The following is a 25,414-nucleotide window of genomic DNA, read 5'->3' on the forward strand; positions in this document are numbered from 1 at the left end:
CTGTACTAAATTCTCTGTTAATTCACCTATTCCAGTCCAAAAACATTCAAGAAAAGTAATAACAATCAAAAAGCTCAGAAACCTTATAGAAAGGTTATTATAGCTCTAGTTCGCCCGACAATGGTATGGCCCAGTGTGTTCATTACGGAGAACAGGTGTTTTAACAGAGACCCTCTTACTTTGTCGTACCCATGTCTGGTTTTGATGTCGTGGAAAATGAAGAAAGAAAAAAAGAGGCTTTTTTTCCTTTCAACCCCGCGTTTTCTTGTGTCCTCGCTTGGTCTGCACTGTTAATACTGTTGTTATGGCAGTTTGCATTCTGTAAAATGGGAATGACCTGCTACATACAAGTATTACACCCAAGCGGACCCTCATGATGATCAGACCTCCCTTCCTTCCCTTTCTCTCGCTCCCCTTTTTTGGTCCTATCTTTGGTGTTATGGATGCACTTATGGTAACCAAGCGAGATTTTCTGTTGTGCTTGATCTAACCATGTGGTTGTCAGGTATGAGTAAAACATGGTTCTGTCAAGCACCATGGAACGTCACGCAGCTTTCTACAGCATGGCAAGCTGCTGAGGCTTGTACACCTAGGAAATATATATATATAAACCACCTCGCTGTTGGCAGTGGGTAGATCCGCCTTGTGGCACTAACCCTACTGTCAGCAACAAGGCTGGAAAAGTACAGTAAAATTAACTGGTTGAGCTCACTAATCTCTGCAACAAAGCCTGCTCAAACTGTATGCCTACATAGTTATCCATGTCCGTGTTATGCTATTAACCAGATCGGTATATATTTGGTACTAGTGATGGCTATTCATATAAAAGCATGTGCGAAAACATGAGATCCCATGAAATGACTGGAAATTTAATGATAAAAACCATGAACCAGCAGAAAGTACGGCTGTGCAAAGCTCTGAGTCCGTATGTGACCCTGTTATGTCTGCCCAAGTCTTGTTTCTAATTTTTCCGGAAACCCTGAAGCCTCTTGTGCAGAACCTTTATGTGCGCTCAAGCCAGGGCGTGTCTGTCTTTAGAGAACCAGTGCGCCCCCTTGAGTTCATTCCCTTAACCTGTTCCTTGCCCTAACATGGAATTTCTGCAGCAGTGACAATTCGATTGTGCCCCCAACTTTTTTGGGTGACATGTAATTTGTTAACATATTTCACAGGTACAGAAGATTATAGGTCCAAGCTGAGTGGAGACTGCTTTGCTGACCTGGCATGTCCAGAAAAGTGTCGCTGTGAAGGCACCACAGTGGACTGCTCAAACCAGAAGCTCACCAAGATCCCTGACCACATTCCCCAGTATACTGCTGAGCTGTAAGTATATCTCATATTTACATATGTCACATTGTGGAGGTGCAGTTTGAAGCCCTGGTGACTTTAAAGGGTGTTTGAGTTTTCATCAGAGGTTGAAATATCTGGAGGGTCTTGCAGGGCAATTCGTTCTATAGCTGTATAAGCTTTTTCATATGTGGTGACCTATACATTTTCTAATACTAATAGTCTAAGGCTCCAGCATTGCATTAGGGAAGAGAGCATGTACAATAAAGAACATTCACAACACCATCCATTACTACTACTACTGGTTTATGAGAAAAGGCTAAGCAAACATAATGTAGGAGGGGCATTGAACTCGAAATCCAGGTTATGATACAGCTAAAAAGATTCCTGGCACAGAAACCGAAACCAGAAACCTGAGCACCATCAGGACAGCATCTTCCTGTCTATGACTAACATCTCATCAGCAATAACACAAGCAGCTAGTCAGAAGTATATAGCCTCTCCTTACACTCATTGGAAGCTTTGAGAATCTGCAGACACACTTATGTGCAGTATATAGGCCCGAAAAAGCTGTAAAGAGAGACCTCCGATCTCCACTTACTGTGTTCCCATCTTGAGATTGCTGGTTTCTAAAGACAGAACTTTCCTAGTAACAGGAAATAAACAGCAAATTAGTAAGAAGGGAGAGACAATGGCAAGAACTGTAGAATGTCTCTTCAGGAATAAAATAGCAACCTCTTTAAAATAAAGTGCATTACATTTTGGTCCAGAATTATATGCTCTATCAAATGAGACTTAAGTTGTATGAAAAAATTATTCACCATTTAAATATGGCAACATTCAGGGGCTCAATCCTCAAATCCTTTTACTTGTCAAGAACTTGTAGTTATTCTTGATCCATGGCTTTACTATCATGTTCTTACTGCGAACGTGGTTTCCTTTCTAAGAGAGAGCAATATTCTCAAGACATAATGATTACTTCCCACACTGTAACATCACAGCTCAGCTCTGCTATATAGAGATACACTTATATTTTATATAAATCTTCACTCACTATATGATTTTTCATTTAGGCGTCTTAACAACAATGAATTTACAGTCTTAGAAGCAACTGGAATTTTCAAGAAACTTCCCCAACTGCGAAAAATGTGAGTCTTGAAGTTTTTGATTTGCTTATCTGTAGATAACCTCGCAGACCTTGACATTTGTTAGGGCCGAGCCCATCCTAGTAGTCTGCAAGACGCAGTATAATTTTCAGACTGTGATAGTAGGCATACTGAAGTCCTGAGCTATTGGAGCTTCCATCACAGGGCATTGTTGGTGCAAACATAGTATTATGTATTGTAGCTTGTGGCTAAGTTCAAGGGGAAAAAAAAACATAAAAAAACTCAATCAAACACAAACTACATACAGAACAATCTGGAGAGATGCCGTGTTTTCCAGTGTTTAACTTGGCTTCACCATTAAAGCTCAGATTTACCATAAAGATGAAGTTTATTTTCTCTTCTCTCTGATACAAAATATATATATACAAGGATCAATCACTTAGATTTGGATAATTGAACTTACAGTACACAAATTCATCAATGTAACCTACAATGTCACATTGCAACTTACAATATTGTGTACTGGCTCTGATGGTTATACATAGTATAGGTCATTGAGCTGAACATAGGATATAGCTAAAGAGAGAACAAAAAGCTGTCCTCGAGTCATTCTGTGCATTGCAGCCATAGTCTAGTGTGTTAAAGGAAATGATGTGAGCAATAAATGAGCCATAACACTTGTTACATGTGCAAGGAACTAGTTGTTTAGCTCTAGGCTACAGCCACCTTTACAACATTGTTATTATGGTAGAACCAAAAATGAGGTAACTTTCCAAATAGGCTTCATCAAAATAATGTCATCATGTTCTGTGGACAGTTTCTATACAGATCTATGTGTCCCTGGATTGTCTGATCCTGCAGTGATACACCGTTCATCTGCCCTCTCTTTCTATTGACCTACTAATGTATATTTGTATTAGATAAGGGCAAATGAAAGGGAGAATGAGCAGGATCTGACTACACAGGGTTTGTTTGCAGTCTGTAACCATGAAAACACTTGGGGCTGCATAGAGGCTGTAGATACAAAACGGTTTGTAGTCAAGACTAAGGCCTGGTTCACATCTGTGCTCCGTAATTCCGTTTGGGAAATCTGTATGGGGACCCCGAATGGAATACCAAATGCATTGGCAAGCAGTGAGCTAATGAAAGCACACGGACCCCATAGACTATAATGGTGTCCGTGTGCTTTCCGCGTGGTGTCCGAACGAAACATGCAGACAGAAAAGTGCTTCATGAACTACTTTACTTTCTGCATAACTCGTGCTGAAAGCACACGGACCCCATATAGTCTATGGGGTCCGTGTGCTTTCACTGCTCACCGCTTGCCAATGCGTTCGATAGCCCATTCGGTGGGTCCCCATGTGGACTCCCTGAATGGATTAGCGAACGCAGATGTGAACCAGGCCTAACATAGCACAAAAGAATAGTTTGTAATACACGTAATAGTTTGTAGATTGTAATACACGTAAGGACTAAAAATGGAAAAGAATTCAATGTTGCAAATGTAGATTAAAAGGAAGGAGATAATATAGAGCGCTAATATGACACAAAATACATGGAGTTATTGCGCATCGTTCTGCATGGAATACAACAAAGCAGATAGACAGTGTTCCAACTCACAGATCTTTATCCAGTCAGAGAGGATCAAGATGATGTGTTTTGTATTGCCATGTTCTGCTTGCCAGGAAGAACTGTTTACTAATCTTACCGCTTTTATGTATCATCACATTGGCATCATACCCATTGTACATTTATAATATCATTAAATAAATTCCTACTTCTAGAAATCTAAGCAACAACAAGATCACGGATATCGAGGAAGGAGCCTTTGATGGGGCAAATGGAGTGAATGAGCTCATCCTGACCAGTAATCGGATAGAGAATGTGCACCATAAAATGTTCAAAGGCCTGGAAGGGCTGAAATCATTGTATGTATTAAATCAACAATGTATGCATTATATTAATATTGTATTTGTACTAAAAAGAATATAGAAAATGTTATGTCATACATGAAATCAATGTTCTCCCCCAATGAACAATCTACACATCCTTCTCAATATTTTACTGCTGCTACCCCAAAGGGCAGCTTCCCCTGACTAGACTATGTTAAATGCCCAACATGTCAGGCCCTTCTTTACATCTGATATTGGAGGAGTCAGGCCTTCAAACACATTCGATGTCTATCCGGTCCTACTGAAATTGGTGCATGTCATGTTTTAGTTTTAGTCCCTTCACTTTATGCTCACTGAACCAGAGCATTCTCTAGTCTTCCTAAATCTTGACATGATGATTGGCCTACCATGACATAGTCCATAAAGTGACCTCCATGACCTGGAGGTGATAGTAAAAAGGTTACTTGATGTTTGGTACATTAAAAATGTACCATGTTGTAGACCAGAAGGAGGTGAGACTATGTTGTAGATCAGAAGGAGGTGAGACTATGTTGTAGACCAGAAGGAGGTGAGACCATGCTGTAGACCAGGAGGAGGTGAGACCATGTTGTAGACCATAAGGAGGTGAGACCATGTTTTAGACCAGAAGGAGGTGAGACTATGTTGTAGACCAGAAGGAGGTGAGACTATGTTGTAGACCAGAAGGAGGTGAGACCATGCTGTAGACCAGGAGGAGGTGAGACCATGTTGTAGACCAGAAGGAGGTGAGACTATGTTGTAGACCAGAAGGAGGTGAGACTATGTTGTAGACCAGAAGGAGGTGAGACTATGTTGTAGACCAGAAGGAGGTGAGACTATGTTGTAGATGAAAAGGAGGTGAGACTATGTTGTAGACCAGAAGGAGGTGAGACTATGTTGTAGACCAGAAGGAGGTGAGACTATGTTGTAGACCAGAAGGAGGTGAGACTATGTTGTAGACCAGAAGGAGGTGAGACTATGTTGTAGACCAGAAGGAGGTGAGCCGATTGGTAAACAATGGTGTGGGAGAAAATTCCCTGTAAATAATTTTAATTATTAAATCTCTATTCACTTTGGGTATAGGAGTCCAGTGGATGGTCCTACTCACCAATTGATAGCTTTCACTTTACGAGGGTGCATAACTGTTGATCAATGAGTAGGACGACCCTCTAGACTCCTAAGCCCAGAATGAGCAGAGAATGAACAACTCAATGCAAGTGAAAAGACCACCTCTTAGAGAAGACCATTTTTTAATGCAATTTTGAGTGCTCATCTCCAAGAGATTTCACGACATATCACTAATTTGACTGTAGGTTCCCCTTCTTCTGAACTATTCTTATTGATATTATGACCTACCTGGATAGAGTGGAAGGGGCCAAGCACCAATGTATATAAGACCTATTAATGTACTGATGTAAGATATAAATAGATATTATACAGTATGTATTTCTGTAGGTCATTGGTCTCTGTTGAGTGATGTCATATGGACAATTCTTTACAATAACTCATATTCTCTCCTAGTTGATAGGACAGCAGTAATGGTGAATCCGACCTCATATTTCTAGTATAACAAGCTGTAACTTTTATTTTTCTCTGGCTTCTTGCAGGATGCTGAGAAGTAATCATATTACCTGTGTGAATAATGACAGCTTTACCGGTCTGAGTTCTGTGCGCTTACTCTCTCTCTATGACAATCAGATTGTCACAGTGGCCCCCGGAGCATTTGACACGCTGCATTCTCTGTCTACATTGTAAGTAAAGTCTTGAAGTATAGCCCGCCGCCGGTGTTGTGTTGACCTTATGCCAAGTAATCTTAGTTGTTAGTTTCCTGCCCATATCTGAAAATTGCTTGGGGTTGGTAAGACTCGTTTTGCAGTGAACACCTGTTTTCTTTGCAGTGAATGGAATAGAAGAGGGCCCTGCATGGTATACAGTTTCCAATGGCTTTTATAAGGCCGCCCGCACACAAAGAATTTAACAGCAAATGTATTCATAGCTTTTGGTATTTTGGATGCAATTTTTTCTTTTTAAAAAAGCTGAAATCTATAAATATTTTCCCAAAATTTCTCGTAATGAAACAAATTAACATCATCGGGACTTGCAGGGTTTTTCTGTCCGCTTGAGAAGTCGTACATCTTCTCTTGCGGACAGGGAAGGACGGGCACGGAGTGCAAAAGAACGCACCCGATGCCCATTCAAGTGAATGACAGGTGTCACGGACACAGCTAGTGTCCGCTCCTAGTGTCCGTGACAGATTTTGAGCGGACACTAGGAGCGGACACTACATGTCGGACACCGACGGTAGTGTGAACGCTCCCTAAGACAAGTTGTACACTGTGCCAGATTTATTAATAACGACTGCCATTAGTTGAGCACAAAATATTTGAGTAATGTAAGTCAACCAAAAGATGCCAAAATGAAAAGTGCCTAACATGTTTAGCAAGATGCAACAAATTTATCATATGGTGGGAGGTATTTACTAAATGTGGCACATTTTTTGGTGCATGGCCCTTGCACAATGTTCCTTCTGCGCCCCCCTTACCTCTATACATAAGTGGGCAGAGCTGGGTGTAGACCACAGTATGATGTATCAAATCATGAGGAAAGGGACATTATAATGTAGGACAATATTCAGGGGTCATTGTAATGTAGAGGGGATATTCAGGGTGGAAAGTGGGAGCATACTCAGGGAGTAAGATATAAGCAGGGGCATATTCCGGGGGATATTATAATGTGGGGACATATTCATAGGACATTATAATATGGAAGTACCAGGAGGGTGCATTATAATGTGGGGGGCATATTTGGGGAAATTTTATAATGTGCCAAAATTGTATTATAAAAATTGGTCATATGAATGTCCTAATCACTGTTGAACATAGGGTGCAGAGGCACAAGACCTGAGAGTAAAATGGGCTATATTTAGGAGTTGGGGTGTATCATTCCCCCAAACCTTTAAACTGTTTGCCCCATCTCCTTTTTATGATCTTTGGGTTAGTTCGTTGCACCCATGTTTGGATTGTGAAGAGGTGATCTTACACAAGTTTGCACCACAGTTAAAATAAGAGTTTAAGACTCTATTCACACTACTGAGATTCACAAGTGAGTACGTCCCTTGATCTGTGAAAAAGAAGAGCTCTACTTTTACATGGATTGGCACTATAACCCAATGAATGGATGGAACCGATGGATGGATGGAATCGACTCATTGAAAGTCACAGATGCCACACTGCTTACTTACTTACTGCTTGTCATGCTTACTCGGCCATGACAAACATGGCGTAGAATCTGCACCGTCATGTGAATGTAGTTTTAATCAATTGTGCCAGCCACCATCTACCCAGGGGCCGTATAGTAACTGCATGTCTGCCTTAATGGTACTCTTAAACTAACTTGGACTTTCTTATTCAGTAGAGATATAAAATGGTATATAACCAGTTTAGTATGTAATCTTAGTATATAATTATAATAGTATTTAACACTAGAGCCCAAGTCTTCCAGTAGTGATCTATGTCACAGCGATGTGAGGTCCAGGTTGTGACCATGCCGAGGTCCTATTAATCCATATACAGCTGGGTAAATGGATTTCAGTCAAACTGGTCCAAAATTGTCATTTTCTATCCAAATAGGTTGCTAAATATTGTCCTATAATTGGTGCTAGAATTGATCTATTCAGGGATGAATGTCAGGTATCTGCAGATGCGTGAAGTGAGGAAGAGTATATAGTCATTACAGTCATTTCAGAGCCATTTCCATTTGACATAGCGGCCACCGAAACACTTACTACCTCATGTATATGAAATGTGACACTCTACACCTAGCAGCTAATTTGCAAAAATTAAAGATGACATGTTTATGAAGGCCGGCGTCGTCAATAGACGGAAAAATGAAGTGGTGAGATGCCAGGGGTATCGGGGATTGCGAGTGAATTCATCTTTATAACTGGCATGTAATCAACTCAGCTGTCAGTAGGAATTGGAGAGCGGCACCGTGAAGACGCCCAGAGATGGAAATCACAAGATGACAAATTAAGGAAATTGCGGATGTCAGTTAAAATCCAATAACAAAAAAGTAATCCGCCTTCATCCCTATATCATATTGCTGCATTGTGTGAGAGGTGCGCTGTGACAGCCAGGCAGACTGGGTGCAAACTCAAATAACCTGCTAAATGAGCTGAAAGGGATTCATGGCGTAATCGGATATTGTTGCCTGTATGTGTGAATTACTAGAATAGAAGTCCGGACCCAAAATGGTCAAAAATGTGTCCTGGACTGGCTTAGCGTCACCGTCTCGGCAGCCCCGCACGGGAAGCGAGCGGTGGATTGGGGGCTTATTTCCTCCAAATAATCTTATCACACTTATAGTCTTCTACAAGAGATGGAAGGGAATATAAACAAGTACAAAGCTCCGTGTTATACTTTTAGAACATAATAAGACACTAGAAGAAACCAGATAAAATATCATTGAAGAAACTAGATAACTTAATATTCCAATCTAGATATGTAATTTTGTCATACAATCCTACAAGTCTATACGTTATAATTATAGCAGACATATTCATTGTTTGCCATTGTAGGAACCTTCTGGGCAATCCTTTCAATTGTAACTGTCACCTGGCCTGGCTGGGAAATTGGCTAAGGAAGAAACGCATTGTAACTGGGAACCCTCGATGCCAAAAACCTTACTTCCTCAAGGAGATTCCAATCCAAGATGTCGCTATTCAGGACTTTACATGTGATGAAGGTAAGATCTAAGCTATATACAGTCTGTTTTGGGGTACAACAATAAATGTAGTTGGGGTGGGGGGCAGTTTCTCCTTTGAGAGAGCACCAAGGCGTAAGAAGTCTCAAATGCCATGAAATCCTCTTCTGGGAACACAGTATGGAAAGTAAAGTTGCTCTGCACTAATGAGGGGGAAACACCCTGAAACTGTTGCCTGCAGGTGAATGTCAGGTTTGCCTTATCCTAGGTTGCCTACGTTCCAACATGAGTTTTTCCTTTTGGAAAGAGGACCATTGCATGGATTGTATGTACTAATCATAATGTAAAATTTAGATGAATAAGGTGTTTAATGCTCCTTTGCTAATATAAGTCTAATTATATCTGTAGACTGTATAATGAATATTACTTTTCTCCTTTGTATACACCAGGGAATGATGATAACACTTGCTCGCCACTTGCTCGCTGCCCCGCAGAGTGTACTTGCCTAGACACAGTAGTCCGCTGCAGTAACAAGGGTCTAAAAGCATTACCCAAGGGAATACCCAAGGATGTCAAAGAGCTGTAAGTATCACTGTAGTTCTGCCACTTGTGCACTGTGAGGATGTATGATTGGTGAATACCCATCCTTATCATGTTCTCTAGTAGATTTAGATACCAAGTGAGGGCTGAATAGGCATGAAGTTATAATGACTTCTCTCCTGTTACCCTGGGGTTAAACCTATAATACACATTATCAGAGGAAAAAAAAACAACAACTGGTGATGTCACTTGCAGACACCTGTCTACCCATTCCATTCAGATTCACCAGTGGGCTGCAAGAGGAGCCATCAGTAAATTCGGGCTAGGTGAACAGCACTGTATAGGGGCCAATAATGAGTGTTCAACCATGCAAAGGGTTAGCTAGGCAAATTATATTGATGGCCTAACCTTAAGGATAGGTCATCAATATCAGATTAGCGGGGGCCAGCTGTTCTCAGCAGACTCTGGAGAACAGAGTCAGAAGCAGATAGCTCTGTTCTCTGTGTAGTGACTGTGCTTACTGCAACTCTGCTCCTATGCAAGTGAACAGAACAGAAGATAAGCTGCAGTAACTCATAACAGCCACTACACGAAGAACAGCGCTATCTGCTTCTGGATCTGTTCTCTGTATAACTGCTGGTGAGACCAGCTGATCAATGGGAGACCCAAATGTCAGACCACCATGATTTAATATTGATATGTCTGGAAAACCCATGAACCATGAACTTATATTAGTTGGACACGATCAGGACAGGTTATCAGCCATATCTATGTTAGGGATAGGAGGTGGGAAGGGTATGGGGTGTAAGCATTCCTAGTTCACGGACTACTTGCTACATTAGTGCAGTCTAAGCAACATCTAATAAATATGTATTAGTATGATCAGGAATATGTTTATCGCACACCTCAGAGAATATTCTTAGGCTTTGCCGTACATTCACAATAACTGTAATTACTGTAGATTATACTGTTGCTTTTCTGCACAATGTTCACAGGTGAATTCTTACTAGTTCAGTGTCTAGATTTATGTCACCGGCTATAAAATAACAAACAAGGAATCATTCTTTAAGTGAATCTATTATGCATGCTGCTGACTCAGAAAATGAATTTAAGATTTTTCGTCCTGTTGTATTTTTATCGTGTTCTCACCATCATTTATCTTTCCGCCTGTGGGAACTCCACAAAATGTAATGAAACCTTTTAAATCTCTTGCACATTGATGGATTTGGCTTTGTTCTCTTCTTCTAGATACCTGGATGGAAACCAGTTTACTCTTGTCCCTAAGGAGCTGTCCAATTACAAGCACTTAATACTTATGTGAGTATTAATATAAGTTATTGGCTGCAGGGTAATAATAACCGGTCATTGTAAAAGAACATAATAATTTCACTTCTTACATTTTCTAACAGAAAGCATCCAGTCGTAAGACCCATTGATTTGTAGTATTTCTGATATATGGCCTAAGGGGCAGCTGCTTTGTGGGCAGATAGCCATGACACCTGTGCAGTATAATCTTTAGCTTTCTAACCAAAAAGAATAATAAAATATATTAAATATATAATAATAGTACAAACAGCCCAAAACATAATTGTAGCTTTATCAATATAAACCATAAAAGAACTGTATCTCATCACTGGTTCTTTTTCCCACAACCTCTCCTTCTTCTGTCTTGTTCTATGGGCCTTTCTACATGGGCCGAGTATTGTCAATTGACAATTGTCAACTGATAATATAGAATGTCTACTGGCACTAGTTTAGCTTCTTTAACCCTTTCCCAACATCTGCCGTAATAGTACGGCGCATGCCAGGTGTGTAACTATGGTGACCGCCCGGGAGCCGGGCGGCCGCCGGGTGTCTACTGCTTTGCGCAGTAGACAACCGGCACTTATGTCTCTGATCGGTCACCGGACCGATCAGAGGCATTGACTCCTCCAGCGCCGCTTGTAAAGGCTCCCAGCCGGACTGCATTCACTTTCTTTTGCAGGCTGGTCTATGCAGCCTGCAAAAGAAATGATGATTTTTTGCAATGCATTGCAAAGCATTAGCATTGTAACGCATTGCATTAGTGATCAGACCCCCTGGGGTTAAGACCCCCTAGGGGGTCTAATAAATGCAAAAAAAAAAAAAAAAAAAGTAAAAAAAAATATTAAAAATTTAAAAAGTATTACAAATTCAAATCACCCCCCTTTCCCTAGAACACATACGTAAGTAGTTAAATACTGTGAAACATATACACTCACCGGCCACTTTATTAGGTACACCTGTCCAACTGCTCGTTAACACTTAATTTCTAATCAGCCAATCACATGGTGGCAACTCAGTGCATTTAGGCATGTAGACATGGTCAAGACAATCTCCTGCAGTTCAAACCGAGCATCAGTATGGGGAAGAAAGGTGATTTGAGTGCCTTTGAACGTGGCATGGTTGTTGGTGCCAGAAGGGCTGGTCTGAGTATTTCAGAAACTGCTGATCTACTGGGATTTTCACGCACAAACATCTCTAGGGTTTACAGAGAATGGTCCGAAAAAGAAAAAACATCCAGTGAGCGGCAGTTCTGTAGGCGGAAATGCGTTGTTGATGCCAGAGGTCAGAGGAGAATGGCCAGACTGGTTCGAGCTGATAGAAAGGCAACAGTGACTCAAATAGCCACCCGTTACAACCAAGGTAGCCAGAAGAGCATCTCTGAACGCACAGTACGTCGAACTTTGAGGCAGATGGGCTACAGCAGCAGAAGACCACACCGGGTGCCACTCCTTTCAGCTAAGAACAGGAAACTGAGGCTACAATTTGCACAAGCTCATCGAAATTGGACAATTGAAGATTGGAAAAACGTTGCCTGGTCTGATGAGTCTCGATTTCTGCTGCGACATTCGGATGGTAGGGCCTGCCTTGTATCAACGGTTCAGGCTGGTGGTGGTGGTGTCATGGTGTGGGGAATATTTTCTTGGCACTCTTTGGGCCCCTTGGTACCAATTGAGCATCGTTGCAACGCCAAAGCCTACCTGAGTATTGTTGCTGACCATGTCCATCCCTTTATGACCACAATGTACCCAACATCTGATGGCTACTTTCAGCAGGATAATGCGCCATGTCATAAAGCTGGAATCATCTCAGACTGGTTTCTTGAACATGACAATGAGTTCACTGTACTCCAATGGCCTCCACAGTCACCAGATCTCAATCCAATAGAGCATCTTTGGGATGTGGTGGAACGGGAGATTCGCATCATGGATGTGCAGCCGACAAATCTGCGGCAACTGTGTGATGCCATCATGTCAATATGGACCAAAATCTCTGAGGAATGCTTCCAGCACCTTGTTGAATCTATGCCACGAAGAATTGAGGCAGTTCTGAAGGCAAAAGGGGGTCCAACCCGTTACTAGCATGGTGTACCTAATAAAGTGGCCGGTGAGTGTACATGTTAAGTATCCCTGTATCCGAAATTGCCCGCTCTACAAATCTATAAAGTGGTAGAACTAAAAAATACACCCGGCCCCGCAAAAAAAGACGCCCTATACATCCCCGTACACGGATGTATAAAAAAGCTTTGGCTGTCAGAATATGGCGACTTGTAGAAAAAAAAATTTTTAACACAGCTTTGGATTTTTTTTAAGGGGTTAAAATGTAAATAAAACCATATAAATTTGGTATCCCCAGAATCTTAACGAAACACAGAATACAGTGGACATGTCATTTTGGCTGCACAGTGAACACCGTAAAACCGAAGCCCGTAAGAAAGTCGCAGAAATGCACTTTTTCTTCAAATTCACCCCATTCTGAATTTTTTCCAGCTTCCCAGTACATTATACAAAATAATTAATGGTGGCATCATGAAGAAAAATTTGTCCCGCAAAGATTAAGACCTCATATGGCTCTGGGAGCGGAAAAATAAAAAAGTTGTGGGGTTTAAAAGGAGGGGAGTCAAAAACGAAAAACGAAAATCAAAAAATGCCATCAGCGGGAAGGGGTTAACATGGAACAAATTTGTGGGACTGTATGTGTCTGAATGATTCAGGTACATATAGTTCTATTACTACCGGTATATCCTTCAGGACTGTGATGTGCTGTTGACAAATGCCAGTCAGTTGACCAGTGAATTTTTGCTTGTTTGTTGGCCAGTACTACGTAGAGCAGGTCCCAAAAATTGACACGATAATTGGCCCACATAATAGGGCCTGCACTTTTTTCTTATTCTTCTATGTTCTCTCTAGTTCCTTCAGCTCTTCCTAGTTCTTTCCTTTATTTTTTCCCCTTCAGTTTACTTCTTTATGCTACCCTCTAGTCTTCTTAGGGTGAGTTCACACGGAGGAAAGTGGAGTGCAATCTGGCACGTATACACGTGTCAGCAGATTGCGCTTGCAAAAACATCCCATTCATTTCAATGGGAGTTAGGATCGTATACGCCGCGTTATTTTGCGGTCCGTGATTTTGCGTGAAAGCTTGCAATATGTCATCATTTTTTGTTGGCCATTAAAAAAGGTATCAACTACTGAGGACTCTCAATCCTTACATTTCACATCAACTTTTATCTCTTGTCTTATTATCTTTCATGATGAAGAAAAAAAAAGAAAAAATGTTTCTGGAGCTCACCGTAATGAATCTTTGTATTTGCTTCGGGATGCACGATCTCAGCTTTCCAGACCTATGGAAGCTTTGAAATCATTGTGTAAAGATGAAAATGGATCAGCGTCTCTCCGCTTGCTTATATAAAATATAGGTTTTAATCCATGAGGTTGAAAAATACAGAAATACATCTTTTAATCTCATGGATTAAAAGTTATATTTTATATAAGCAAGTGAAGAGATGCTGATCCATTTCCGTCTTTACACAATTATTATCTTTCATGATAGTTCCACATCTTGGACCATCATTTATCACAAGAATAAAGTACCTCCACTCCTGTCTTGTGGCTACTGTGGTGGATGCACAAGCATGGCTCTTTCCATTGCTTTTTTTTCGGTGTATAGTAAATGTATCACCCCTGCTCTCTAGTGCACTGGAGATTAAGAAGATTTATGATATGAAGTATTTCATTTTTAGAAAGGAGAAAATTACCCTTCCAATTCTAAAAGAAAGAACTAGTCAGCAGCATATAGTCATGAAGGGGGCACAGACTATGGGCCATAGGGGCACAGAGAGGGGATGGGAAAGATGGGAAGCTTATGTGCATAGACATGTTGTGAACAAGTCTTTATGGCGGTCCAAGCCTAGATAGAATATGAAGGGTAAGCATTGAAGCTACTAAAATGTATGCATGGGATTTTGCTCACAGTAGTAAAGTGAAGGGGCCCCAGACAGTTCTTTTGCACCAGGGCCCTGTGAATTTAGTACATACACCAAAATGATTGCTACCTGGTGTGTTCTATACATATTAGCAGGATTTGATCTTTACCTCTGGAGTATATAAGGTGAATTAATGGATGTGTCTTTTTTTTTCAGTGACCTGAGCAATAACAGAATCAGCACTCTCTCTAACCAGAGTTTCAGCAACATGACACAGCTCCTCACTTTGTAAGTAATTTATTGTAGTTCCTCAGCTTATAATGCTGATAGAGAATAGAAGTTTCTTCTTGAGTAATATGACCCTTACCTATCGCTTCTTCTTCCAGGATTCTGAGTTACAATCGTCTTCGATGCATTCCTCTCCAAGCTTTCGATGGTCTGAATTCCCTGAGGGTCTTGTAAGTGGTGGAATACACTGTACATTGAATATCATCCATACAAATATATAATAGCATCCATGAATATGTTCTGTCAAAGGAATTTTCACCCATACAAATATAGAATTGTTTATGGTGCTCTGTCAGATGAAGCTGGACTAACCGTGCATTTATATCCTATAGGTCTCTACATGGCAATGACATATCCACTATTCCTCAAGGGACCTTCAGCGATCTTTCATCTTTGTCACACTTGTAAGTTAATTCTTTACATGAAAAATATGGCCACTTTATAGAAAGGAACATGTCGCTCATGCTGGGAATCTAGTTCTTTTGGTTATTTGGCTCTTAAATGCAAATTTATATCAGATTTATGATGCGATATTTCAGTCTTTATCAAATAACTTCAAAAGCTTATTCTCACGGATGTACTAAGGGTCTGTTTTGTAAGAATCTGTAATATATCGCCCATAGCCTGCTACAGGCCCTTGGTGTACCTCTGATATTATATTGAGGTACATGATAAATTATGGCATATTTCACTAGAAATATTTCAGAAGTACCAAAAGGGAGCACCCAAACTTCCTTCGGGCTTATAATACTAACATGTAGGCTTCATACAGATGGATTTGCCATGTGCATTGGCCATAGTTGTCCATAGCCTTTATTTAATCTTGATTTCTTTTTATATTAATTCATGTATTTTTGGCTAAAAATAATTTTTGTACTTGTAAATTACAACCGTTTTTGTTCTACAATGTGCATGTATTTCAATGCATAGCAGACTGCGGGATGCCATTCACCATAAAATTTGGGGTGGCTGATGGTTGTGGCTTCTGTCTTCTCCTGAATGTTAATATTGGCCTAGTTCTGTCCATGAGTCCAGGGGGATCGAAGCATCAGACAGTACAGACAGATTCCACAGTAAATGGCATTCTGCAGCCTGCTATGTAATGAAATACACAAAGGCTCCAACATAAAAATAGTTCAGAATTTAATAAGGAGTTACATAATTTTTTACCCTGAAATACATACAATAAAAAAACACAAATGTCCCCAATATGCCCATAGCCTTTATCTTTGTTTGAGTTGAACTTTTGACATATTGATACCATTTTGATTCATAAGGTGTTCTATGGTTTTACATCTTTCACAATTCCATTTTGTTATAATACAAAGTGACAATTTTCTTAGCACTTTTGTAGAAATAAGACCTGACATGCTAAAAACACACACCAGGACTCATGAAATAGATCCCACATTTCACCATACTCTATCTGAAGCTGTGAGTGATATTTCGTATTCATTCTGTTCCAGGGCTATTGGGGCAAACCCTCTGTACTGTGACTGTAACATGCAATGGCTGTCAGACTGGGTCAAGTCAGAATACAAAGAGCCTGGTATTGCAAGGTGTGCGGGACCTGGGGACATGGCTGACAAGCTTCTCCTTACTACACCCTCCAATAAGTTTACATGTCATGGTAATACCTTATTCACTTATCATTTTTGTCCATAGCACAGGCGTCTGTAATTTTTCATTATACCTTAGATCCATTTGCAAGGAGTTATAAAATGTACAAGTGATTTTTCATTCCAATTTTTCGTACAATAGAAATATTTTTGGTGAAATGTTATTAATGTGTGAATTGAAACTAACACTCAGTCTTTTACTTTTGGCCTTTTGATAATCCTTGCCCTAGAAATTCCAGGGCCATGTGGTTTTCTTGTTGCAGGTAAGGGTCCTGGACCCCAAGATGTCAAAACTAACTTTCACCTACTTACCTTTCCTAAGATGTACCCCGAAATCCAAACACGCATGTCACTTTTCCACACCCCTGTCTTTGTGTGAAATAGTCAACTGATAGCAAAACAGTCTTCACTTGTAGCTCGGGTTGGGAAAATGTATTTCCCATTGGGTAAAAGGTATTAAGACTGGAGTTTCTTACACCAGTCCTAATCGCTTTCCACGCAGGCGCAAGTTGGACCTGAATTATTACTTGCAAGCTGTCTCAAATAGGTTACCTGTGGTATTAGCAACAGGCCTGTGCACATATATGGTATCTCTGATATCCATCTTTTACTTAGTATTGTAAATGGGATTTCTATGCTCTCTCTGTTGCTTTCCCTATGGTAATAATACATCATCTATATTGCAGTTATTGTACATTATAATATCACATGTCCCTCTGATGAACAATGAGACATTTAGGTAATGCTGTCCATACACCTTCAATATCTATGAGCTGGACCCCCATATAACTACACGGTCAGTTTACACATGTTGTCAGGGCGAGAGAGGAGCAAACCGCTAATGGACACTTTGGCATTGTCTTATCTGACCTAACACTATCTGTTTGGGGAGAGTAAGAAGACCTCTATTCACATAAGAAAGTTAGACAGTCCCGACAGAATTGGTGGGTTTCTCCCTTGCACCATGGGACCCATTGCTGGGGATTTCAGTGGTTGGACCTACAGTGATCAGACATTTATCGCTTGTCCTGTGATTGTAGATTCCTATCAGCTGGAGTCGCTGATCTAGAATAAATATATATTTTATGTTTTAATTGTAATCTTTGCTATATTCTTATTCTTTAGGACCTGTGGATATCAATATCCTTGCCAAATGTAATCCATGTTTATCCAACCCCTGCAAAAATGAAGGTACCTGTAAAAACGACCCGGTTGACTTCTACCGCTGCACATGTCCCTTTGGTTTCAAGGTATTGTTGGTACACAATTTTTTTGTTGTTGTGGTAATTTGTCTCTGTAATTGTTTCTCATACATGTTGCCTCTTCTTGTGCTTCTAGGGTCAGGATTGTGACATACCTATCCATGCTTGCATCAGCAGTCCCTGTAAAAATGGTGGAACTTGCCACTTGAAAGAAGGGGAGAAGGATGGCTTCTGGTTAGTATTAATGTGTGTTGGTGGTACCTTACCATCTGATTTTACATTGACCAAGTTGGCATATGTTCTAAAAGGGGAGGGCAGAGAAATCTACTGCCAGATAGCCTGATCCTTCTTTCTCCTGACATAAAATTTGCCTCAGTGGCTGCAAATAGATTAAAAACAATGAAAAACCTCACCACTTTCTCGCCCTCCTTCCGACTGTGCTGGGGTCCTCCTGCTCCTGGAAGTGGCTAAGCCAAACACTGGTTGAGACAGTTCACCACATACCATAGCAGTATGTCTTTAGTAGTGTGTAAGGAAACTCATGCAATCACATGGAGGAACATACAAGATACATGCAGAATTTGTCCTTGGCTAGATTAAAACCCAAGACTCCAAGGCAATAGTGCTAACCACTCAGCCACCATGCTGTACCACAGCACAGTTGTAGACTATATGTCTTGCCCATGACATGCAATCCATTAGTGGAGATGGTATTGAGAGTGGCATTCATCATACCTGTATGTACAGTATTTGACATTTGGTAGTTTCACCAAACACATTACTTATAGACATATTTTATGTTCTACATACCTATATCTAAAAGATAATCCCTTTAAGGACCTGACACTTCTAAACATGTGCTGGCAATTTGTTCCATAGTATCGTTTCTTCATTGCTTCCATATGCTGCAAGCAAAATATGACAGGTATATTATGGACAGCTATATATTTTTAGAGAAAACTTCTTCCATCATACATTTTTACATCCTTAGCTCCATAATTTATGACTACAGGTCTGCTTATCTTTACATCAATGGAAACTACCAGTTACAGTATGGAAATAGATCATCTTATCAAAGGTAGTGAAGCATTGTGTGCACTGGAGGATCTGTTGAGGATCTCACTCAGTTTTGACCATCAGATCACTTTACATATTGGAATTGGAGATCAGTTACCATCATGGCCTCACCATGTTCTTTTTAGTTATGTATGACATCTTTTGCAAATCTCAGCATTTAGAGAAGAAGACCATGTATGAACAAATGTCTCACCAAAGCCAACCATTAATGTGATAGGCCAAGGTCAAGTCACTAGCCACACATTTTTCAATATGTCACCTTACTTTGATCATTGGATGTGGTCAACACAAAGGCATAGGAACCACATAGCCACATAAGAAGACACCAGTATTATAAATGGCATGTGGCAGACCTGTTCTTTTTGGTTCAAGGAGCTTCAAATTATGTCTTTATCTTGGTATTATCCAATATGGATAAGTTTTAACATGGTGGCTAAACTTCAAAAACTGGTCTTGTAAAGCCAACCTTAGTCTTCATCATCGATAGTATTCCACGAGAGCCCAAGTTCTTCGGGACCAACCATGACTTCTAATAAGTTGTCTCTCTTCAAGGTGTACATGTCCAGAAGGATTTGAAGGTGAGAATTGTGAGGTGAATATCGATGACTGTGAAGATAATGACTGCGAAAATAATTCTACGTGTGTGGATGGAATCAACAACTACACCTGTCTTTGCCCACCAGAATACACAGGTGAGCTCATGAAGATAAGACCATTATGACAAAGTCTTCATAAACCCTACCACAATGTCACCTACCTCACCCATTACTCATATGCACATGTGTTCAGGAATGGATCCATAGTTGCCATTTTATAATATCTTATAAATTGTATAATGTCAATCCAATGAGGCCAGTCTAGTGCTTGATAGCTACAAATTCTAGTAAACCCCACTGTGACTCCTTACCTATACTGTAAGGGCTTGTACATATAGGACTATAGCTAGTTTAACTCATTCACTGCTAATATCCGCAGTCATCTTCCATCATGAACCTGTTACTGTCACCATTGTCATTCCAGGCGATGAGTGTGTACAATATATTCTCTCGATAGACATCGCTTGCTGCATCTGCTTCTCTCCTCTTGTCCTTGTTGCTTCTGTCTCAACATGTTGTGTTGTTTTTCAATAAAAACGTACGTATCTTGTCTCTTCTGTCTTTGTTGCACAAGCTGCTAATCTAAATGAGGTGGAAAAAGGTCAGTGTTTCTTCATCCTTTCTTCCTAATCTGTTGTATGTCATATCTTTATTTAAAGACACTAAACCTTAGGTCTGTCTTCTCTAAATTTCCTTCTCGGTTGAATGTGATCGATTGTTCCCTGTTATCATTCATATGGGGAGGTGGGGCGGCAAGCTGTTGTGTTCTTCGATGTGTTCAAAAAATATGTATCCCATGATCATTACTTTATATGATATATCTCTGGTCCTAGGAATCATCAGATTGATCTACTCTTCATACACATGGTATATGTGGATAATATTGGTAGCTTTTAATAGTACACCTTTGTGTCAACTCTTGACTTTAGATTTAGTGTTCCTTTACGACAAAGTATTTTTCTTTTTACATTGCCTTATGCCCCACTTATAACATTATAGAGTTTTTGATGTGTAATTCTCAGGCTACCTTTGGCTCTTGGGTGTTCACTCTCCAATCATATTAAAGTGGTTGTCCAGGATTTTACAAGACAATTAACACTATAAAATAATAAATAACATACTCATTATAGGAAATTCCCATTCCACTTGGGCACTGCAGTTTTAGTTGGTCCTGATGGCTTTCCTATGGGTAGCTATCCAGCAGTGATGATGTGCTGACTACCCACATCATCAATGAACTCGACCATGCTATAGCAAAGGTAGAGAGTTTGTTAAAATATTGGGCAACCCCTTTAATTGTGTACAGTACACAACCATGTGGACACAGTCCACTGTCCTGCATACATACTGTACACTACAATTTGTGTGCCATAAATGTTCCACCATTTGGAGGCCAAATTTATGGATACAACTTGCGACCCCTATGAGCCTCAAGTAAAGAGTCCACCATTTACAGTGAACAGTGTATATTAGACAAGAAACCAACTTGAGCAGAACACAGGGGCCACAGGACATTGAGTGTAAACAGTATTTCATGGAGACCCCCCCCCCCTCCATAATGTGATGATTGGCCACCACAACCCTAGATCTTCACCATATATCTATGATCCATGTCCATTTCTTGCATGTACACATTTCCTTGGATCTTCTGAACTCTTTAGACTCTTTGTTCCGTCACTTTCTGTGGTGGAAACTGGTTTCTTCTAACGAATCACATTGACTCCTATAACTTGCAATCCATGCTGCCCATTGTTCCTGGGATAAGGGTTTTTTACTATGTTGCAATATTAAATATTTTGAAATGGTTATGGTATCTTGAAGAAGCCGTGTAGGACACAGTGCAATGCCGGATATCAGATGTAAAGCTTGTTCATATATATTTTATGTTACAAGTCATCTCGAGTAACATGAAAGTGCCCCTCTAGGTATAATTCATGGGAGTCAAGTCATCTATTGCAGAGCTTGATAATCCTGAAGGCCGCTCTCGGAGACCGCATGCTGCCGCACTAAGTTAATTATTCCACTTCATAAAAAGATACGTTTTGTGTTTCAGTACATAGCGGCAGGGGAAAGCTAAAGCAGGTGTTCCTCCAGCGGGTAACATGCTCCTTCATAAAGCTGTCAGAATAACCTACATCGAGTACATCGCCACAAACTGCTACTGAACTGTAGGGTGGGTGTAGAAACGCAATGGTAAATGTTATTGTCTTACCCATGGCCTTAAAGATAGTCTGCCCAAAAACAGAGCCTTAAACCGTAACTTAGGGTTCCTCCTAGCACGTGTTATTCATAGTACAAGGCTCTTCATATGGGAAAAAGAGGTCTTCGGGGCTATAGAAATCTTCACCCTTTTCTTCATGCTTATATAATCACTAAGAAGCATTTTTATACAGTGACAGATGTGTCTAACCCTTATCTATGGTTATAGACTCCAATATCTTGCAAAACAAATTCAACACAATATTGCAACATATTACAGATGTAGTCATGCTCAACTCGGAACTGATAACCCCCTGCACTCTGATAACTTACAACAAAAGTCATTGAAAGCAATGTAGAAAAGTTGGCTACATCTGTAGGAAAACCATTAACAACCTGCAATTCACAAAACAAACACTGGGTGACCACACATCGTTCATACAGGACAGACATCTTGTGACTGAGTATCACAAAATCATGTTTTCCATAAAGTTGCTTCTCTTGTGCTCATCCCCAACACCCATTAGGGTCAGTTTTCAACTCAGGAAGGACAAATCAGGATATGTTGAAAGGTAGGTAAGTAGATATGAGATAGATAGATAGATAGATAGGAGTTTACTATTATCACATCCATTGTCATTGTGTATTCAAAAAACTCATAAAATTCATTCATTTATATTGTACATTTCACGTATTTTTTATTACTTTTTGGGTGGATGTTCAGAAATATATTGTATTCCACAGTTATTCCACTGGTTATTTCATGGCTCCATGTGTATATACTGTATGTTAAGCTCCCAATATGTTGTATTTCAGGTGAACTATGTGAAGAAAAGCTGGACTTCTGTTCCCCGGAAGTAAATCCATGTCAGCATGATTCTAAATGTATTGTGACGCTGAGGGGATACAAGTAAGTGTTGGGTAAAGGGTGGTATATATAGTCTTGGCCAAATATATCATGCACAGTATGTCCTTAGCAACATTCCAATAATATGGCCTATACTTCATACAGACTCTCTGTTTTGTAGATGTGACTGCACCCCAGGATATGTGGGGGAGCATTGCGATATAGATTATGATGATTGCCAAGACAATAAGTGTCGTAACAGTGCACGTTGCACAGATGCAGTGAATGGGTATACCTGTGTGTGCCCGGATGGCTATAGGTAAGTCTGAATACAACCCTTGGGAAATGAATTCTATATATAATATGACTGCCATAAATACGTATGATGTCTTGACATGGAGTCGTGATATTCACTGTGTGTTTCCTCAATTTCAGTGGTCTGTTTTGTGAGTTCCCACCTCCTATGGTCCTACCACGTACAAGTCCATGTGATAACTTTGAGTGTCAGAATGGAGGTCAATGTATTGTGAAGGGCAATGATCCATCCTGCCAATGTGCCTCTGGCTACCAAGGAAGCAGGTGTGAAAAACTCACAAGCATCAACTTTGTGAGCAAAGACTCATTCCTCCAAATCCCATCAACAAGGATCCGCTCTCAGACCAACATCTCATTACAGGTTTGTCGGCTTTATTAGCTTTACTTCTGTTCACTTGTACTTTGGGTAGTATTAAAGTACCCCAAACTAACACCAGGTGGTGGGTGAAGCAAGTCTACTAAGAATGGCCAGAAAAGAGTCTTCTTCTAGTCCTGCCTAGCGGGGTAGTAATACTGCTGCTATGGGTACAACAACTAAGGTGTTACATTGGCATATAATCTGCAGTTAGTGATGCCCATGAACAATATTAGGGGGCTTGGAAAATTGAATACAGCCATCACTGTGTGCAAGATCCCTGTATTGTGACATGACTGTCTGTATTATTCTTGTAATTTGACATGAATATCTACATTATCCTGATACTGTGACATCACTGAATGCATTGTCTTTGTACTGTGACATCATTGTGTGCCTTATACCGGTACTGTGATATCATTTGATACATTTTTCCATTACCGTGACATCACTGTGTGCACTTTCTTGTTTTATGACATCACTGTGTGTATTATCCTTGTACTGTGACATCACTGTGTGTATTATCCCTGTACTGTGACATCACTGTGTGTATTATCCCTGTACTGTGACATCACTGTGTGTATTATCCCTGTACTGTGACATCACTGTGTGTATTATCCCTGTACTGTGACATCACTGTGTGTATTATCCCTGTACTGTGACATCAGTGTATATTATCCCTGTACTGTGACATCACTGTGTGTATTATCCCTGTACTGTGACATCACAGTGTATATTATCCCTGTACTGTGACATCACTGTGTGTATTATCTCTGTACTGTGACATCACTGTGTGCATTATCCGTGTTCTGTGACAATGCTGTGTGTATTATCCCTGTACTGTGACATCACTGTGTGTATATTATCTCTGTACTGTGACATCACTGTGTGTATTATCCCTGTACTGTGACATCATTGTGTGTATATTATCTCTGTACTGTGACATCACTGTGTGTATTATCCCTGTACTGTGACATCACTGTGTGTATATTATCTCTGTACTGTGACATCACTGTGTGCATTATCCGTGTTCTGTGACAATGCTGTGTGTATTATCCCTGTACTGTGACATCACTGTGTGTATTATCCCTGTACTGTGACATCACTGTGTGTATTATCCCTGTACTGTGACATCACTGTGTGTATTATCCCTGTACTGTGACATCACTGTGTGTATTATCCCTGTACTGTGACATCACTGTGTGTATTATCCCTGTACTGTGACATCACTGTGTGTATTATCCCTGTACTGTGACATCACTGTGTGTATTATCCCTGTACTGTGACATCACTGTGTATATTATCCCTGTACTGTGACATCACTGTGTGTATTATCCCTGTACTGTGACATCACTGTGTGTATTATCCCTGTACTGTGACATCAGTGTATATTATCCCTGTACTGTGACATCACTGTGTGTATTATCCCTGTACTGTGACATCACTGTGTGTATTATCCCTGTACTGTGACATCACTGTGTGTATTATCCCTGTACTGTGACATCAGTGTATATTATCCCTGTACTGTGACATCACTGTGTGTATTATCCCTGTACTGTGACATCACAGTGTATATTATCCCTGTACTGTGACATCACTGTGTGTATTATCTCTGTACTGTGACATCACTGTGTGCATTATCCGTGTTCTGTGACAATGCTGTGTGTATTATCCCTGTACTGTGACATCACTGTGTGTATATTATCTCTGTACTGTGACATCACTGTGTGTATTATCCCTGTACTGTGACATCATTGTGTGTATATTATCTCTGTACTGTGACATCACTGTGTGTATTATCCCTGTACTGTGACATCACTGTGTGTATATTATCTCTGTACTGTGACATCACTGTGTGCATTATCCGTGTTCTGTGACAATGCTGTGTGTATTATCCCTGTACTGTGACATCACTGTGTGTATTATCCCTGTACTGTGACATCATTATGTGTATATTATCTCTGTACTGTGACATCACAGTGTGTATTATCCCTGTACTGTGACATCACTGTGTGGATTATCCCTGTTCTGTGACATCGCTGTGTGTACTAACCCTTTGCATAACAGAGACCAAAATAATGATAAGCTTTTCATGCTCTAAAAATGCTGCTTATAGCAATGGTGGAATTGAGCCCTATTTGAGTTTGG

The 25,414-nt window shown here is 40.3% G+C and overlaps 1 protein-coding gene across 7 annotated transcripts in view; it reads left to right on the forward strand.

Annotated features, from left to right (window-relative positions):
* SLIT2 (slit guidance ligand 2) overlaps positions 1-25,414 on the forward strand; it is a 260,033-nt gene that overhangs the window by 211,749 nt on the left and 22,870 nt on the right. For 3 of the 7 annotated variants that reach the window (XM_075259851.1, XM_075259802.1, XM_075259810.1), the window contains exons 15-33: positions 1,173-1,323; positions 2,361-2,435; positions 4,178-4,321; positions 5,911-6,054; positions 8,880-9,046; positions 9,454-9,586; positions 10,793-10,861; positions 14,985-15,056; positions 15,155-15,226; positions 15,389-15,460; positions 16,523-16,686; positions 16,906-16,938; positions 17,801-17,925; positions 18,014-18,111; positions 19,507-19,646; positions 20,125-20,151; positions 22,566-22,659; positions 22,778-22,915; positions 23,032-23,272. In XM_075259851.1, coding sequence (XP_075115952.1) covers positions 1,173-1,323; positions 2,361-2,435; positions 4,178-4,321; positions 5,911-6,054; positions 8,880-9,046; positions 9,454-9,586; positions 10,793-10,861; positions 14,985-15,056; positions 15,155-15,226; positions 15,389-15,460; positions 16,523-16,686; positions 16,906-16,938; positions 17,801-17,925; positions 18,014-18,111; positions 19,507-19,646; positions 20,125-20,151; positions 22,566-22,659; positions 22,778-22,915; positions 23,032-23,272 — 2,159 coding nt within the window. The remainder of the gene's footprint in view (positions 1-1,172; positions 1,324-2,360; positions 2,436-4,177; positions 4,322-5,910; positions 6,055-8,879; positions 9,047-9,453; positions 9,587-10,792; positions 10,862-14,984; positions 15,057-15,154; positions 15,227-15,388; positions 15,461-16,522; positions 16,687-16,905; positions 16,939-17,800; positions 17,926-18,013; positions 18,112-19,506; positions 19,647-20,124; positions 20,152-22,565; positions 22,660-22,777; positions 22,916-23,031; positions 23,273-25,414) is intronic. The other 4 variants (XM_075259832.1, XM_075259842.1, XM_075259816.1 and 1 more) reach the window with 3 other exon arrangements.

The sequence above is a fragment of the Leptodactylus fuscus genome, chromosome 1 (genome assembly GCF_031893055.1).
Source record: "Leptodactylus fuscus isolate aLepFus1 chromosome 1, aLepFus1.hap2, whole genome shotgun sequence".
Classification (NCBI taxonomy): Eukaryota; Metazoa; Chordata; class Amphibia; order Anura; family Leptodactylidae; genus Leptodactylus; species Leptodactylus fuscus.